Below are 14,976 nucleotides of genomic sequence, written 5' to 3'. Positions count from 1 at the left end.
ATAAATGCAAAAAAGGGTTTTGACTTCTGCCAATTGTGATTATCAAGCTAGGCGCTTGCGCTTGATGACGTCACACAAACAGGGACTCTGATTAGACACGATTCCGGAAAAGGTTTACCTAAACAGGAAGTATAGTCGATCCTCCCGTTTGTTGGGTGCAGGCAGTAATGGACATTTAAGTTAAAATGTTTTAGTATATATGTGTATGTATCAATATATATTCATCTGATTTTTTAATTCGGCATAGTTTGCACTCCAGGAATATGGCTTCTTTTTTCGGACGAACAATAGCAGCGAAGGTAAGGAGAAGAGGTCACTGGTAGGCTAACTTGGAAGCATGACCGCCTCTTGACCCGGAAGGGTTATTGCTTTCTTTAACCAAATTAATCTTGTTTTTTGTTGTTGTTATTTGTACTTTTGTGTAGCTGGGCAAGACGCTGCAGCAGCCTGAGGACGTTTTCATACCTGCTCTTTCAGCTGTCCCAATATTTAAGAAACAGTTAAGCATCTTTCTTTTATCTTTCACGATCTTTCTGTCACAGGTAGAGCTTTTAACATATTTTCTAAACCTTTGTATAACTTTACTCCTCAGGCAGACTGCTGACTTGAGGCTGTCAATAAGCATTTTAAGAAGTAATGGGGTCCTACCAGCTACTGGAGACATCCAGGCGCAAACAGAACACTTAGCCAATCAGGTAGGGTTGAGTGGAGAGACAAAAAAAAAAAAAAAATCTGGGTGCCAGTGGATTTGACAGAATTTTGTTGTCAATGCTAAATCATCCAGGATTATTTTTCAGCTAAAGCGGGACAACGTGGTGGAGGATATAGCAGCAGGAAGCGCTGTAATCAACTTCAAAATCAATCGCAAACTTCTTGCCCAGGTTTGTAAAATTATTATTGACCAATCTTGTTGTGTGTGTGTGTGTGTGTGTGTGTGTGTGTGTGTGTGTGTGTGTGTGTGTGTGTGTGTGTGTCTTCTCTTCCTGACCTGTAGCCGCTGTTCTTTTCTATTACAGAAAATATTGGAACCGTTTGCAACGGGGCACCGTGACAAAATCGGGCTTCACAGTGAGCTGTTTGATTCTCTTAAGAAAGGAACGACATTGGTAGAGTACAGGTATGTATTCCAATACAACACAAGCAAGGTCTCATGGTTTGCCAACAACGATACATTTATATGTTGCAGCTCTCCAAACATTGCCAAAAAGTTCCACGCGGGACACTTGCGATCGACAATTGTTGGTGAGTTTTTGGTAGTCATATGAAACACCAAATCAATACTGTCGAAACATCAGATAAGGATAACATGGACTCTTTCCGCAGGAAACTTCATTGCCAACTTGAAGGAGTCCCTTGGGAACAAAGTTATTCGAATGAACTACCTTGGGGACTGGGGAATGCAGTTTGGTGAGCGATTTTGGTGGGGGAAAGAAAGAATTCAAAGGGTTCAACACACACACTTGCTGGTTTAATAACATCCTTCCGTCCATTTTTCCTTCAACTTTTTGCCTTCAGGTTTGCTGGGAGCTGGTTTCAGTCAGTTTGGCAGCCAGGAGCAATTGAAAGAAAACCCTTTACAGCATTTATTTGAGGTGAAAACTGCATGTTCAGTGCATGTTGGACGACACGTGAATGTTCTGATATTGGCCTTCAATTTCATTTCCAATGGAATTCAAGGCTTGAAAGATTTGAATTCATGTTTTCAAGTCTGGCCGAAGGCGCCGGATTTCGGCTCCATTCTTTTCAGTGGCGTGGGTTCAAGTTCCATTGCCGGCAAAGACTCGATTTCTAAAATTGACCCCAGGATCCAGCAACACCTCTATTATATAAATCAGTAATTGTCTCCCAAGAGGCGCACACCGGTAATCGGTTAACCAACCCGTTGTATCTTTAGCGTTTTGCAGAACACAAAGCCGTCAGTGTCATGACTCCTCCAACTTTGCAGGTATACGTAAAGGTCAACAAGGCAGCTGAGCACAACGAGGACACGGTGCTGGCGGCCCGGGACTTCTTTCGACAGCTGGAGCAGAAGGAGAGTGGCGCCACATCGCTATGGCAACAGTTCCGGGACATCACCGTGAGCGAGTATCGGCGCATTTACGAGGTGTGGCCCCGGTGCGACGCCGCTCTGTCGTGTCGTCCCAACGTCAAACTTCATCTTGATGTCTTTTGGACCGTCAGCGCTTAGGGGTCCACTTTGATGTCTACTCGGGGGAGTCCTTTCACCAGGAGCGAGTCCAGGAGGTGGTGCGGCGGCTGCGGAAGCGAGGCCTCTTAAAGACCGCCGAGTATTCATATGCCTTCACTTCATGCCTTTTGACAGCTGAAATTCATATCCCGTTGGCCTTGCATGCTTAAAATTAGTAAATAAGACTCACTTTTTTTTTTTGAATGCAACTTTTCAGTTATGCCGAGCGAAAAATACACTCGTTTTTGTGTTTTCCAGGCAGGGGACGGGCATTGTGGATCTCTCGGCCGGAGACCAGAGCAACGTGTGCACTGTCCTTCGCAGCGATGGCACAAGTCTCTACATCACCAGGTTGCTGCCGTTCGCAACAAATCCAAGCGTAGAACCCGCAGCTCCCGGCGAAACCGACAATTCCCAACGTCTCGGAAACGTTACACTTGTAGTTTAAAAGTGGTACTTGAAAGAGAGCCTTCGGGTGAATTTGTGGTTTCATCGTTGGAATTGCATTTGACTTTCTGTCGCTTTTAGGTTGACGACAGGGCCGTTGTAGTAGTCCTTTGATTTGTTTTTCTTTCAGGGACATTGCAGCGGCCATCGACCGGAAAGAAAAGTACCATTTTGATGAGATGATTTATGTGGTGAGAACATATTATTTTTTTGCCATTGTTAATTAGGCCTCATCTAATTAATTGGTTGATATATTGGCTCTTAAAATTGAGACGCACTCTATGTTAAGGCTAAAACAAATACCATAGCTCAAAGTCATATGCCACCCCACCAGGCCCCGCCTCTTAAAGGAACATGCATGTATGTAGATGCTACAAGAGCTGCACTATTTTCCAGTCATTGTATGCGTATGGCCACAGCCAATAACAAATGGATTCGCTTTATTTCCGAAGCGATAATGTTTTTTCAAAAGAGAACATTTCGGAAACTCAACCAGCAACGTGTTTTGGATTGTGTTTGATTCGAGGAGTTAGGCGAGCTCTTCTGCAGACGCCGATGATTAAACTGTCATTCATCTAAGCTCCTCGACAGAGGTCTTTTCTGCTTGCTCGCCGATGTCTGTCAAACACTAATGTCGATGTTTGTATAACCCTCATGCAAACAGCGCCCTTGTGCAACAGCAGCCAGTCAATGTTTTTTCGAAGGGCGTCGTGCGCAAATGCCAGTCATCATGTTCACATTGTGTTTTCCTCTTACAGCAGTTGTTTGTCATTTCTGAAGACAGATAAAAGTCAAACACATCACTTCCAGCAGTTGTTCCAGATCCTGCAAGCGATGGGGAATTCCTGGGCTGACAGGTAGACAAAACTCCACCTGACCGTGTAAACTATCATAGTTCTTTTCAGTAGAGTGCAGAGCTACAATACCCACGAGGGATGGGGTGTGTGTGTGTGGTGGGGGGGGGGGGGGTCCTAAGTTTATGACAGAGTCCCAAATTGGTTATGGTCCCATAACGTCACAGAGACTAATTGAATATAACTTTAGCATTTAGATGCTGCTGGGTTTCGCTGCACTATCCAGTGAAAGAAAACAAAGCACGACACGAAGGGCAGTCTGATGCCAAGCATTTGCGCAGGTGTCATCATGTGCCCTTCGGCCTAGTCAAGGGCATGAAGACCCGGACCGGAGAGGTGGTCTTCTTAGAGGACGTTCTGGACGAGGCTCGCGCGAGGATGTTGCGCAACATGAGCCAGTCAAAAAGTACAAACCGCCTCGCCTTCGCACATCTGCATGTACTTCACTTTTCATATCTCCTCTCTGGGTTGCATCATTTTTTTTTTTTAAATCTCTGTCAAGTCTTATGAGATGACATTAGAACATTTTCCTGATGAAGTCCTCATCCATTTCTTGCAGTGACCAAGGAAATGGACGATCCAGAGGACACGGCGCAGAAAGTGGGAATCAGTGCATTAATAGTCCAGGTGAACGACATGTCGAGCTTTCACTCTGGTGGGTTTTATTTTCAAAATGACTAAGATTAAAAAAATGTGTTTAGGATTTCAAAGGCGCGCTGCAAGGGGACTACAAGTTTGACTGGGACAAGATGCTGCAGGCGCAGGGCGACACGGGCGTTTTCCTCCAGTACACCCACGCGCGCCTCTGCAGGTGTGTTAACAGACGTGAATGAGTTGAGTCCATTTGAAGCAGCATTCATCGAGGCATGTCAAGTCTGTTAATTATGTAAAATGATCTCAAATTTTGCAATTTTACTGTGCCCAGTATGTCATTGTCTCGATGTGGAAAATGGTTCTGCAGAACCTACGTGAATCCTTTCAAGCAGCTGAGAAATGTGGACCGAGTAACTAACTACCGGACGTAAAAGCCTCGCATGTACCTCTTTGTACAGTTTAATACAGAGGAATGACAACGTCGACGCTTCTACATTCGATCCGTCCTTACTAAGTGAGCAGTCGGGCGTCTCCATTCTTCAGCACCTCCTGCGGTAAGTTCAACAAAACCTTTTGCTGTCCTTATTTTTTTCGTGTTTGCCGGTAAAGACGCCACTTTGGGTCTCCCCACAGCTACGACGAGGTGTTGTACCAGTCGGCGCAGGATCTGCAACCCAAACACCTGCTCAACTTCCTGTTGAAGCTCTGGTAAGGAACAAGGATGCACTTTCCGGCGGTTCGGAGACCAATGGGATTCTCAAAGAAAGCGTACTCGCTTCTCTTGCAGCCACCTGGCTGCCTCGGCGCATCGAGAGCTGCCGGTCAAAGGGAGCCCTCAGCACGTTGCTCAGGTAAAAAAGAAAGAAAGAAATAAAATACATATAATACAAATTTCTGAAGTATGTGCGGATGTTGCGGGTCGTCTTCCACTTGAACCAAAGTGTCATTAAAGCTTACTGATCCCTGCTGTTAAAATTCTCTAGCGATTGGTGACAAAGAGACCCGGAGGCCAAATACAATGCATTTGATTTGTCTGAAAATTAACATATACAATTCAGTAAGTACATTTCTACAAAGGCACAAATATGATGTCATATCTTTGGACTTTGTGAATGTTCACAGGCAAGGAAGAGACTTTTCTGCGGGACATGCTCGGTCTTGGCCAACGGGATGAGAATTCTGGGCATCGTGCCTGTTGACAAAATGTAAATATTGAATGTAATCATGATTTCAATTATTAATTCTTTTTTCAAAGTTTTTTTTCTTTTTTTAAATTGAGTAACTGAAACACAGCAGCAATTTTTCACTCTTTAGACCGGTTTGACCCGTTTGGCAGGGACATGAATAGTGAAACAAACTCAACGGTCAGATTGCCAACTGGCAGCTTTGGTTTTGTTGCAAATGTGTACATTGGTATTGATACCAAATAAATATAAAAACACCTGCAACTGGGTACTCTAATGTGTTCATTTCAAGTATGAAAAACAATTCTGTACATTCATAATCTGTGTAGGGCACCTGGGTTGGAAAAAGTCCAGTCGAAATCAGGTAACAAGTGCAGTTGTTGGTCCTTCGTGTTTTTTCTAACATTTGACATTTGAACAAATGTTCAGAATCTCACTTTGAGATTTCAGTCTTAATGTAACAAAGGAAAAAAAATCACTTTGCCTCCTGAAAGTAAGTGGTGCTGCAGTACTTCATTTAGACATGGTGGAGACAAAACCCACACGCAGCATTGGATTCTTAAAGAATGATTACATTGAAAAAAAAAAAAAAAGTGGGGAAGGTGAGTGGCAGGTTTACTCCTCTTGCTCCTCCAAATTGTCTCTTGAGTGAGTCGGCAGGCTCACACGGTAACCAGATTCTGCTTGGACCCTGGGTTTGCACGTTCTCGGCTGACGGTGGATGCCTCGTGCTTTGGAAGGCCATACAGATAGATGGACAGGCACACCAGGGCGGCTCCGGAGATGAAAGTGGTTGCTGCGGAAGAAGCCACCGCAACAGCAAGTTCAGTTAAATGGACTGTGCATGTATTGTGCTTCCCAACAGTTCTCACAAATACTGAAGCATAGTTGGCGTGGGTGGGAAATTCTGAATAGAGCCCAAAATACAAGTATAACCTTTACAAAAAAACGACCAAGAAAGGTGTTTTTGGCCCGAAAAAAACGACATAGTATAGTAAGGCGTTTTTCACCCGAAAAAAATCAACATAGTATCGTCAGGCGTTTTTATCCCGAAAAAAAACGACCATGTATAGTAAGGCGTTTTTCGCCCGAAAAAAACGACATAGTATATATAGTAAGGCGTTTTTTTGCCCGAAAAAAACGACATAGTATATAGTAAGCCGTTTTTGGCACGGAAAAAACGACATAGTATAGTAAGGCATTTTGAGCAGAAAAAACGACATAGTATAGTAAGGCGTTTTTGGCCCGAAAAAAACGACATAGTATAGTAAGGCGTTTTTGAGCAGAAAAAAACGACATAGTATAAAAAGGCGTTTTTGAGCCGAAAAAAACGACATAGTATAGTAAGACATTTTTAGCCGAAAAAAAACGACATAGTATAGTAAGGCGTTTTTAGCCCGAGAAAAACGACATAGTATAGTAAGGCGTTTTTGGCACGAAAAAAACGACATAGTATAGTAAGGCGTTTTTAGCCCGAGAAAAACGACATAGTATAGTAAGGCGTTTTTAGCCGAAAAAATGACATAGTATAGTAAGGCATTTTTAGTCGAAAAAATGACATAGTAAGGCATTTTGAGCAGAAAAAAACGACATAGTATAGTAAGGTGTTTTTGGCACGAAAAAAACGACATAGTATATATAGTAAGGCGTTTTTAACCCGAAAAAAACAACATAGTATAGTAAGACGTTTTTTGCCCGAAAAAAAACGACATAGTATATATAGTAAGGCGTTTTTAGCCGAAAAAAACGACATAGTATAGTAAGGCGTTTTTAGCCCGAATAAAACGACCATGTATAGTAAGGTGTTTTTTACAAGCTCATCAGAGGCGCGCCACCATGGTTGACCGGTAAAAGCGTCGGCTTTTTCGAATCCAGGTCTCAGCCTTCCTCTGGGGGGTGTTTCCATGTCAAGCTGTTTTACACCCATGTCTGTAGAGGCCTTTTTGGGTTTTTACAAGCTTGGTATATCACCGCCACCGTGGTTGACTGGTTAGTGTGTTCTCTTTACAGCGCAGAGGTGCAGGGTTCGAATCCAGGTCTCGGCCATTGTCTCCAGTTTGCAGGTCAAATGTTTTTGGACGATGTAGTATGTAAAGGCCTTTTTGGGTTGTTACTTACAAACTGAGTTCAGAGCGCCACCGTGGTCGAGTGGTTCGTGCGTCAGCTTAACAGCGCTGGGGTCAAGGGTTCAAATCCAAGTCTCGGCCTTCGTCTGCAGAGTTTCTAATATAGTAAGCCTTTTTCTCATGACCATGTAGAGTAAGCCATTTTTTACCGGAAAAACGGCCATGTAAAGGGTTTTTATTCCCCAAAAAAATGACATGGTCTAAAAACGTGGTCGTTTTTTTCGGGCGAAAAACGCCTTACTATACTATGTCGGTTTTTTCGTGCCAAATACGCCTTACTATACTGTCGTTTATTTCAGCTCAAAAACGCCTTACTTCGGCTATGTCGTTTTTTTCGGGCCAAAAACGCCATACTATATATACTATGTCGTTTTTTCCGGCTAAAAACGCCATACTATACTATGTCGTTTTTCTCGGGCTAAAAACGCCTTATTATACATGGTCGTTTTTTTGGGGGCTAAAAACGCCTTACTATACTGTCGTTTTTTTCGGCTCAAAAACGCCTTACTATACTATGTCGTTTTTTTCGTGCCAAAAACGCCTTACTATACTCTGTCGTTTTTTTCGGCTCAAAAACGCCTTACTATACTATGTCGGGGGTTTTTTTCGGTTTAAAAACGCCTTACTATACTATGTCGTTTTTTCCGGCTAAAAACGCCATACTGGTCGTTTTTTTGGGGCTAAAAACGCCTTATTTAGATGGTCATTTTTTTCGGCTAAAAACGCCTTACTATACACTGTCGTTTTTCTCGGGCTAAAAACGCCTTACTATACATGGTTGTTTTTTTGGGGGCTAAAAACACCTTACTATACATGGTCGTTTTTTTCGGGCTAAAAACGCCTTACTATACATGGTCGTTTTTTTGGGGGCTAAAAACGCCTTACTATACATGGTGGGTTTTTTTGGGCCAAAAAACGCCTTCCTTTACATAGTCGTTTTTTTCGGGTAAAAAACGCCTTACTATACATTGTTGGTTTTTTCGGGCTAAAAACGCCTGACTATACATGGTTGTTTTTTTGGGGCTAAAAACGCCTTACTATACATGATCGTTTTTTTCGGGCTAAAAACGCCTTATTATACATGATCGTTTTTTTTTGGTGCAAAAAACGCCTTACTATACATTGTTGGTTTTTTCGGGCTAAAAACGCCTTACTATATATACATGGTCGTTTTTTGGGGGCTAAAAACACCTTACTATATATACATGGTCGTTTTTTTCGGGCTAAAAACGCCTTACTATACATGGTCGTTTTTTGGGGGCTAAAAACGCCTTACTATACATGGTTGTTTTTTTTGCGCTAAAAACGCCTTACTATACTATGTCCTTTTTTTCTGGCTAAAAACGCCTTACTATACATTGTTGGGTTTTTCGGGCTAAAAACGCCTTATTATACATGGTCGTTTTTTTGGGGGCTAAAAACGCCTTACTATACTGTCGTTTTTTTCGGCTCAAAAACGCCTTACTATACTATGTCGTTTTTTTCGTGCCAAAAACGCCTTACTATACTCTGTCGTTTTTTTCGGCTCAAAAACGCCTTACTATACTATGTCGGGGTTTTTTTTCGGTTTAAAAACGCCTTACTATACTATGTCGTTTTTTCCGGCTAAAAACGCCATACTGGTCGTTTTTTTGGGGCTAAAAACGCCTTATTTAGATGGTCATTTTTTTCGGCTAAAAACGCCTTACTATACACTGTCGTTTTTCTCGGGCTAAAAACGCCTTACTATACATGGTTGTTTTTTTGGGGGCTAAAAACACCTTACTATACATGGTCGTTTTTTTCGGGCTAAAAACGCCTTACTATACATGGTCGTTTTTTTGGGGGCTAAAAACGCCTTACTATACATGGTGGGTTTTTTTGGGCCAAAAAACGCCTTCCTTTACATAGTCGTTTTTTTCGGGTAAAAAACGCCTTACTATACATTGTTGGTTTTTTCGGGCTAAAAACGCCTGACTATACATGGTTGTTTTTTTGGGGCTAAAAACGCCTTACTATACATGATCGTTTTTTTCGGGCTAAAAACGCCTTATTATACATGATCGTTTTTTTTTGGTGCAAAAAACGCCTTACTATACATTGTTGGTTTTTTCGGGCTAAAAACGCCTTACTATATATACATGGTCGTTTTTTGGGGGCTAAAAACACCTTACTATATATACATGGTCGTTTTTTTCGGGCTAAAAACGCCTTACTATACATGGTCGTTTTTTGGGGGCTAAAAACGCCTTACTATACATGGTTGTTTTTTTTGCGCTAAAAACGCCTTACTATACTATGTCCTTTTTTTCTGGCTAAAAACGCCTTACTATACATTGTTGGGTTTTTCGGGCTAAAAACGCCTTACTATACATGGTCGTTTATTTCGGGATAAAAAGGCCTTACTATACATGGCTGTTTTTTGGGGGCTAAAAACGCCTTACTATACATGGTGGGTTATTTTGGGCCAAAAAACGCCTTTCTATACATTGTTGGTTTTTTCGGGCTAAAAACGCCTGACTATACATGGTTGTTTTTTTCGGGCTAAAAACGCCTTAATATATACATGGTCGTTTTTTTCGGGCTAAAAACGCCTTACTATACATGGTCGTTTTTTGGGGGCTAAAAACGCCTTACTACATGGTCGTTTTTTTCGGGCTAAAAACGCCTTTAAACGCCTATACATGGTCGTTTTTTGGCGGCTAAAAACACCTTACTATACATGGTGGGTTTTGTGGGGCTAAAAACGCCTTACTATACATGGTGGGGTTTTTTCAGGTAAAAAAACGCCTTACTATACATTGTTGGTTTTTTCCGGCTAAAAACGCCATACTATACTATGTCGTTTTTTGCGGGCTAAAAATGCCTTTATACTATGTCGTTTTTCTCGGGCTAAAAACGCCTTACTATACATGGTCGTTTTTTTGGGGGCTAAAAACGCCTTACTATACATGGTGGAGTTTTTTGGGCTAAAAACGCCTTACTATATACTATGTCGTTTTTTTCGGGCGAAAAACGCCTTACTATACATGATCGTTTTTTTTTTCGTGCAAAAAACGCCTTACTATACATTGTTGGTTTTTTCGGGCTAAAAACGCCTTACTATATATACATGGTCGTTTTTTGGGGGCTAAAAACGCCTTACTATACATGGTCGTTTTTTTCGGGATAAAAATGCCTTACTATACATGGCTGTTTTTTGGGGACTAAAAACGCCTTACTATACATGGTTGTTTTTTTCGGGTAAAAAACGCCTTACTATACATGGTCGTTTTTTTTGGGGCTAAAAACGCCTTACTACACATGGTGGGGTTTTTTGGGCCAAAAAACGCCTTCCTATACATGGTCGTTTTTTTCGGGTAAAAAACGCCTTTCTATACATTGTTGGTTTTTTCGGGCTAAAAACGCCTGACTATACATGGTTGTTTTTTTCGGGCTAAAAACGCCTTACTATATATACATGGTCGTTTTTGGGGGCTAAAAACGCCTTACTACATGGTCGTTTTTTTCGGGCTAAAAATGCCTTTAAACGCCTATACATGGTCGTTTTTTGGGGGCTAAAAACGCCTTACTATACATGGTGGGTTTTGTGGGGCTAAAAGCGCCTTACTATACATGGTCGGTTTTTTTTCAGGTAAAAAAACGCCTTACTATACATTGTTGGTTTTTTCGGGCTAAAAACGCCTTACTATACATGGTCGTTTTTTGGGGGCTAAAAACGCCTTACTACATGGTCGTTTTTATCGGGCTAAAAACACCTTACTATACATGGTCGTTTTTTGGGGCTAAAAACGCCTTAATATATACATGGTCGTTTTTTTCGGGCTAAAAACGCCTTACTATACATGGTCGTTTTTTCGGGGCTAAAAACACCTTACTATACATGGTGGGTTTTTTTGGGCTAAAAACGCCTCACTATACATGGTCATTTTTTTCGGGCTAAAAACGCCTTACTATATATACATGGTCGTTTTTTGGGGCTAAAAACGCCTTACAATACATGGTCGTTTTTTTGGGGCTAAAAACACCTTACTATACATGGTCGGGGTTTTTTGGGCTAAAAACGCCTTAATATACATGGTCATTTTTTTCGGGCTCAAAATGCCCTTCTTTACATGGTGGGGTTTTTTCGGGCTAAAAACGCCTTACTATATATACATGGTCATTTTTTTCGGGCTAAAAACGCCTTACTATACATGGTCGTTTTTTTTCGGCTAAAATCGCCTTACCATACATGGTCGTTTTTTGGGGGGTAAAAACGTCTTACTATACATGGTCGTTTCTTTCTGCAAAAAACGCCTTACTTTCCATAGTCGTTTTTTTGGGCTCAAAACGCCTTACTGTACATGGTCGTTTTCTTTCTGCAAAAAACGCCTTACTGTACATGGTCGTTTTCTTTCTGCAAAAAACGCCTTACTACACATGGTCGTAGTTTTGCCGAAAACTGGTTTAAAGATAAAGGCTCATGGAATGGAAATGTAGTCAGTTTCCAATGCATCAAACAAATGCTTTCATGAAGCTTCATTGTCTGATGTTTCCAAGTTGAACCGGTCTCAAGTTTACTTTTTGAATCCAAAAACTGCAAGTTTTGTTTTGACAATTCTTCTTGCATTGAAAGGCATATGAGGGTACAACCCTAAAAATAGTTTCTCTCTGACACATCACGTGTACACTTTACACACCTGCATGGCTTCGCAACAAAAGATGGCGTCAATACTGAACTGCCAAGGAGATTATCTTACTAATGTGCAGTCCAAACAAGATGACGGATGCCACGGTGGAGAGGACGATGGCGGCCGCCGCTGAGAAGCCCTTCATGATGTTGTCTGTGTACTTGACCACGATGGATGTGTACAGGCCTCCCACGCTCGCCAGGACTGAGAGCAGGACAACATCAAAAGTGGCCCAGAATGCCGACGGCCGGCGCTGTTCTTGTACTTACATACGACAAAGCAGACCCAGGGCGTATAGCCAAAGAAGAAGCCTTTTTCCATGACCTTCTCACCGTCTGTCACCAGCATGCCCATGAAGGTGATGGTGATGCCAGACAGGTACATTTGGATATTCCTCACCCACAGAGACGTGTCGGAGCTCTTCAGCACCATCTCAAAGTACACGCCTGAAGCACAGTTAAGTGCACTTACAAACAACTTCATAGTGAACATAATAGTCAAAGATGGCGACGGGCTACCTGCAAAGCCGGAGCAAAACACAGCGATAACAATGGCCATGAACCCATGAACAGGGTTTTGCTCAATCTGGAAACAACAAGAAGTGAAGATGACACAGGCCGCGTTTGGAATCTCCTGCTATCCACGATGTAAATACTTTGCTTTTTTTTTTTTATGCCGTAATGACTTTAGGTCATCCTCGATATCAGTGTTTCCTCAACTAATAATGAGTGAGGATGAACAATTTATCAAATGCAATCTCCAAATCACAATGGCTGCCAGTTTTTCTGGGTGAGGGCGGGATGCTTAATTTTAAGATAAGATAAGAAAACCTTTATTAGTCTCGCAATGGAGAAATTCCCAATTCACAGCAGCAAAGTTCTGAAAGGAAGAAGTAGAACAACCAAATATAGGAGCTGCTGGAAAGGCAGCCACTCTCGCGGCGCCATTTTGAAGTCAAAATAACAAAAATAACACAACACAACACTTAGGACACAGACAGTCGTGCAATCTTCACCACTTTTCTGCATACACTTTGTTGTCTGAAGCAGTTATAGATGAAAGAGGAGAGGATCAAAGTGTCCTTTCACCAGTGGATCAGATACGTCATGCTGAAAATGTGCACACGTCTGCTACAAGCCAAGTTTTGAAAGCAAACACGAAGCTGTAGCGTCCATTGACGAAAAGAGATTAGTTCACTTCTCCTTTTGGTCAGATGGTCGGTTTTATTCATACGTAGTAGTGTCAATATAAAAACATCAAGGTGTGAATGCAGGCATAGATTGGTTGTGGATGTGGTTGGATAGCTACTTGGACTTTGGCGCTGTCGACAGGCTCCCACTGCACGAGGCTGACCCCCACGCATAGCATGAAGATGGCGAACCACTGTCTCTTGCTGAGGGACCGGCTCAGCATGACCACCATGCACACCGCCGTGCATGGGATCTTCAGTTGATACGTCACCTGCGCAGAGAAACAATGTCAGCTGATCAGGCGGGGTAGCCATCATAATTGCAACAATCTGGTACAGGACAGTTTCTTCAAGCAAACACGTCCTACCAACAGGCTGAGTTTACCTGATAAACTGCAGCATCAAGGTTGCTCAATGCCCGGAAGATCATGTTGTTCTGGACTGCGTACACCAACGAGGGCACGCTCAGCTTTAGCAGCCCCCTGGGGTTGCAGAGCACGTGCTCCTTGATGACATCAAGCAGCTTTCTTGGGCTTCCGGATTCTCTGAGAAGGACACGTAGAATAGTTGGAAAATGTAAGTCAATCAAATATAGAAGTGCAGTGATTGGAGGGGGGGGGGGGTGTGTGTGTCAGCAGAGGGCAGTTAAAATGGTCTCTATCTCTCTGCGGACAGGTACCGGGAGGCAGACCGGTGGTTGGGAACGACCGGTCTCGAATCTAGGCTTACCTTGCCAGCATCCCGGTGCTCAGTATTAGTTTGATGACCTCGGCGAGGCACACGGCGGTGGTGGAGAAATACATGTCTCCGGACGAGATGGTCCTCGTGTACCGTAAAACCACCGTGTATGTGGCCGCCACCACGGTCATCACAGACAGGCAGTACAGCTTGAACATCAGGCTCACATTGTCTGAGGGACGATGCCGTGAACAAGTCGTTATTGCGCTAACTGGCTGAGAAACAAACATGTCAATCAAGTGCAACTAGCGTCTTCAGAGTTGTAATTTCGGTTTTTTTGTGGTGAACTTAAAGTCACCGCGACAGTTAGCATTAGCCGGTCAGCTGAATAAAAACAAGGTAGTGGGCCTCACCGCCACTCATTGTTGCTGAGGTGTGTGTGTGTGTGTGTGTATCCACCCGCGTTAATAATCTTTCTTGTAGTGAAAAAGCAAACACGCCAGTGGGCGAGCACACGCTTGATCGTGTTGCTTGCCTGGCCAGTAGCAGCTGCGTCTGGGCGTCTGCGCCTCCTACACTTCACCTCACTCAAAGCAGTACTGCTATGGGGTGACGTTAGGATCAAAAGTGGTCGGACACCCCCCCCCCCCCCCCCAAATAAAATCGACAACATGCATGGTTTAATGTTGAATAAAGACATAGCAATGCAATCACAATAAAACGGTGAAACGTTGTTTCTGTCCGGCGAAAATTGATTGTCACTCTTCGTAAGCATCATGTTGTCAGCACTATCAAAAGATGAAAGCAAAGCCCATCGAGGCCAAAATTCGCTGTGAACTATTAACCTAACCTGCGTGAGTCATAATTCATGATGCTAACATCATGCAGAATGGTGGATGCAGTCAAAGTCGTTCTTTTGAGAGTTGATTCTGCAGTCAAAGTCGTTCTTTTGAGAGTTGATGTCACGGATTTGAGTGGATGCATTTTTGGCGTTCAAAAAAGTGTTGTACTTTGAATTTAGAGTATTCAAATATTTGCCAATTGGATTTCTGGGCATGTTGGGT

The 14,976-nt window shown here is 42.7% G+C and overlaps 2 protein-coding genes across 3 annotated transcripts; one reads left to right on the top strand and one right to left on the bottom strand.

Annotated features, from left to right (window-relative positions):
- Positions 1-129: 129 nt before the first annotated feature.
- rars2 (arginyl-tRNA synthetase 2, mitochondrial) lies at positions 130-5,531 on the top strand. Its single transcript, XM_086100557.1, has 20 exons — positions 130-299; positions 426-499; positions 593-695; positions 798-881; positions 1,017-1,117; positions 1,187-1,242; positions 1,324-1,407; positions 1,516-1,592; positions 1,946-2,104; positions 2,182-2,288; positions 2,447-2,539; positions 2,766-2,826; positions 3,416-3,492; positions 3,771-3,895; positions 4,049-4,116; positions 4,191-4,300; positions 4,542-4,637; positions 4,717-4,791; positions 4,871-4,934; positions 5,206-5,531. Exons 1-20 carry the CDS (start codon positions 264-266, stop codon positions 5,290-5,292), a joined length of 1,737 nt encoding a protein of 578 aa, XP_085956683.1. The 5' UTR covers positions 130-263; the 3' UTR covers positions 5,293-5,531.
- On the bottom strand, positions 5,530-14,502 carry slc35a1 (solute carrier family 35 member A1). 2 transcript variants are annotated; one of them, XM_086100559.1, is made up of 8 exons: positions 14,326-14,502; positions 13,964-14,144; positions 13,620-13,779; positions 13,354-13,506; positions 12,564-12,630; positions 12,315-12,491; positions 12,115-12,249; positions 5,530-6,063 (listed from the first exon to the last, which is right to left on the bottom strand). In XM_086100559.1, exons 1-8 carry the CDS (start codon positions 14,333-14,335, stop codon positions 5,930-5,932), a joined length of 1,017 nt encoding a protein of 338 aa, XP_085956685.1. In that variant the 5' UTR covers positions 14,336-14,502; the 3' UTR covers positions 5,530-5,929. The 2 variants fall into 2 exon arrangements, with proteins under 2 accessions (XP_085956685.1, XP_085956684.1); XM_086100558.1 differs by lacking the exon at positions 14,326-14,502 and having other exon boundaries at positions 13,964-14,319.
- Between the last annotated feature and the right edge of the window lie 474 nt (positions 14,503-14,976).

This window comes from Hippocampus guttulatus, chromosome 20 (assembly GCF_054856545.1).
Source record: "Hippocampus guttulatus isolate MCC_2025c chromosome 20, RoL_Hgut_1.0, whole genome shotgun sequence".
NCBI classification, from domain to species: Eukaryota; Metazoa; Chordata; class Actinopteri; order Syngnathiformes; family Syngnathidae; genus Hippocampus; species Hippocampus guttulatus.
This window is presented reverse-complemented; position numbering and strand designations above follow the sequence as displayed.

Bases quoted from the DNA above. Each gene is read 5' to 3' on its own strand.
- rars2 (XM_086100557.1), top strand. From the start codon at position 264: ATGGCTTCTTTTTTCGGACGAACAATAGCAGCGAAG. The intron at 300-425 runs GTAAGGAGAAGA...ACTTTTGTGTAG, and splicing joins GACGAACAATAGCAGCGAAG to CTGGGCAAGACGCTGCAGCA. The intron at 1,593-1,945 runs GTGAAAACTGCA...CCAACTTTGCAG, and splicing joins CTTTACAGCATTTATTTGAG to GTATACGTAAAGGTCAACAA.
- slc35a1 (XM_086100558.1), bottom strand. From the start codon at position 14,202: ATGTTTGTTTCTCAGCCAGTTAGCGCAATAACGACTTGTTCACGGCAT. The intron at 13,780-13,963 runs GTAAGCCTAGAT...TGTCCTTCTCAG, and splicing joins AGCACCGGGATGCTGGCAAG to AGAATCCGGAAGCCCAAGAA. The intron at 12,631-13,353 runs GTAGCTATCCAA...TGTTGTTTCCAG, and splicing joins TCGACAGCGCCAAAGTCCAA to ATTGAGCAAAACCCTGTTCA.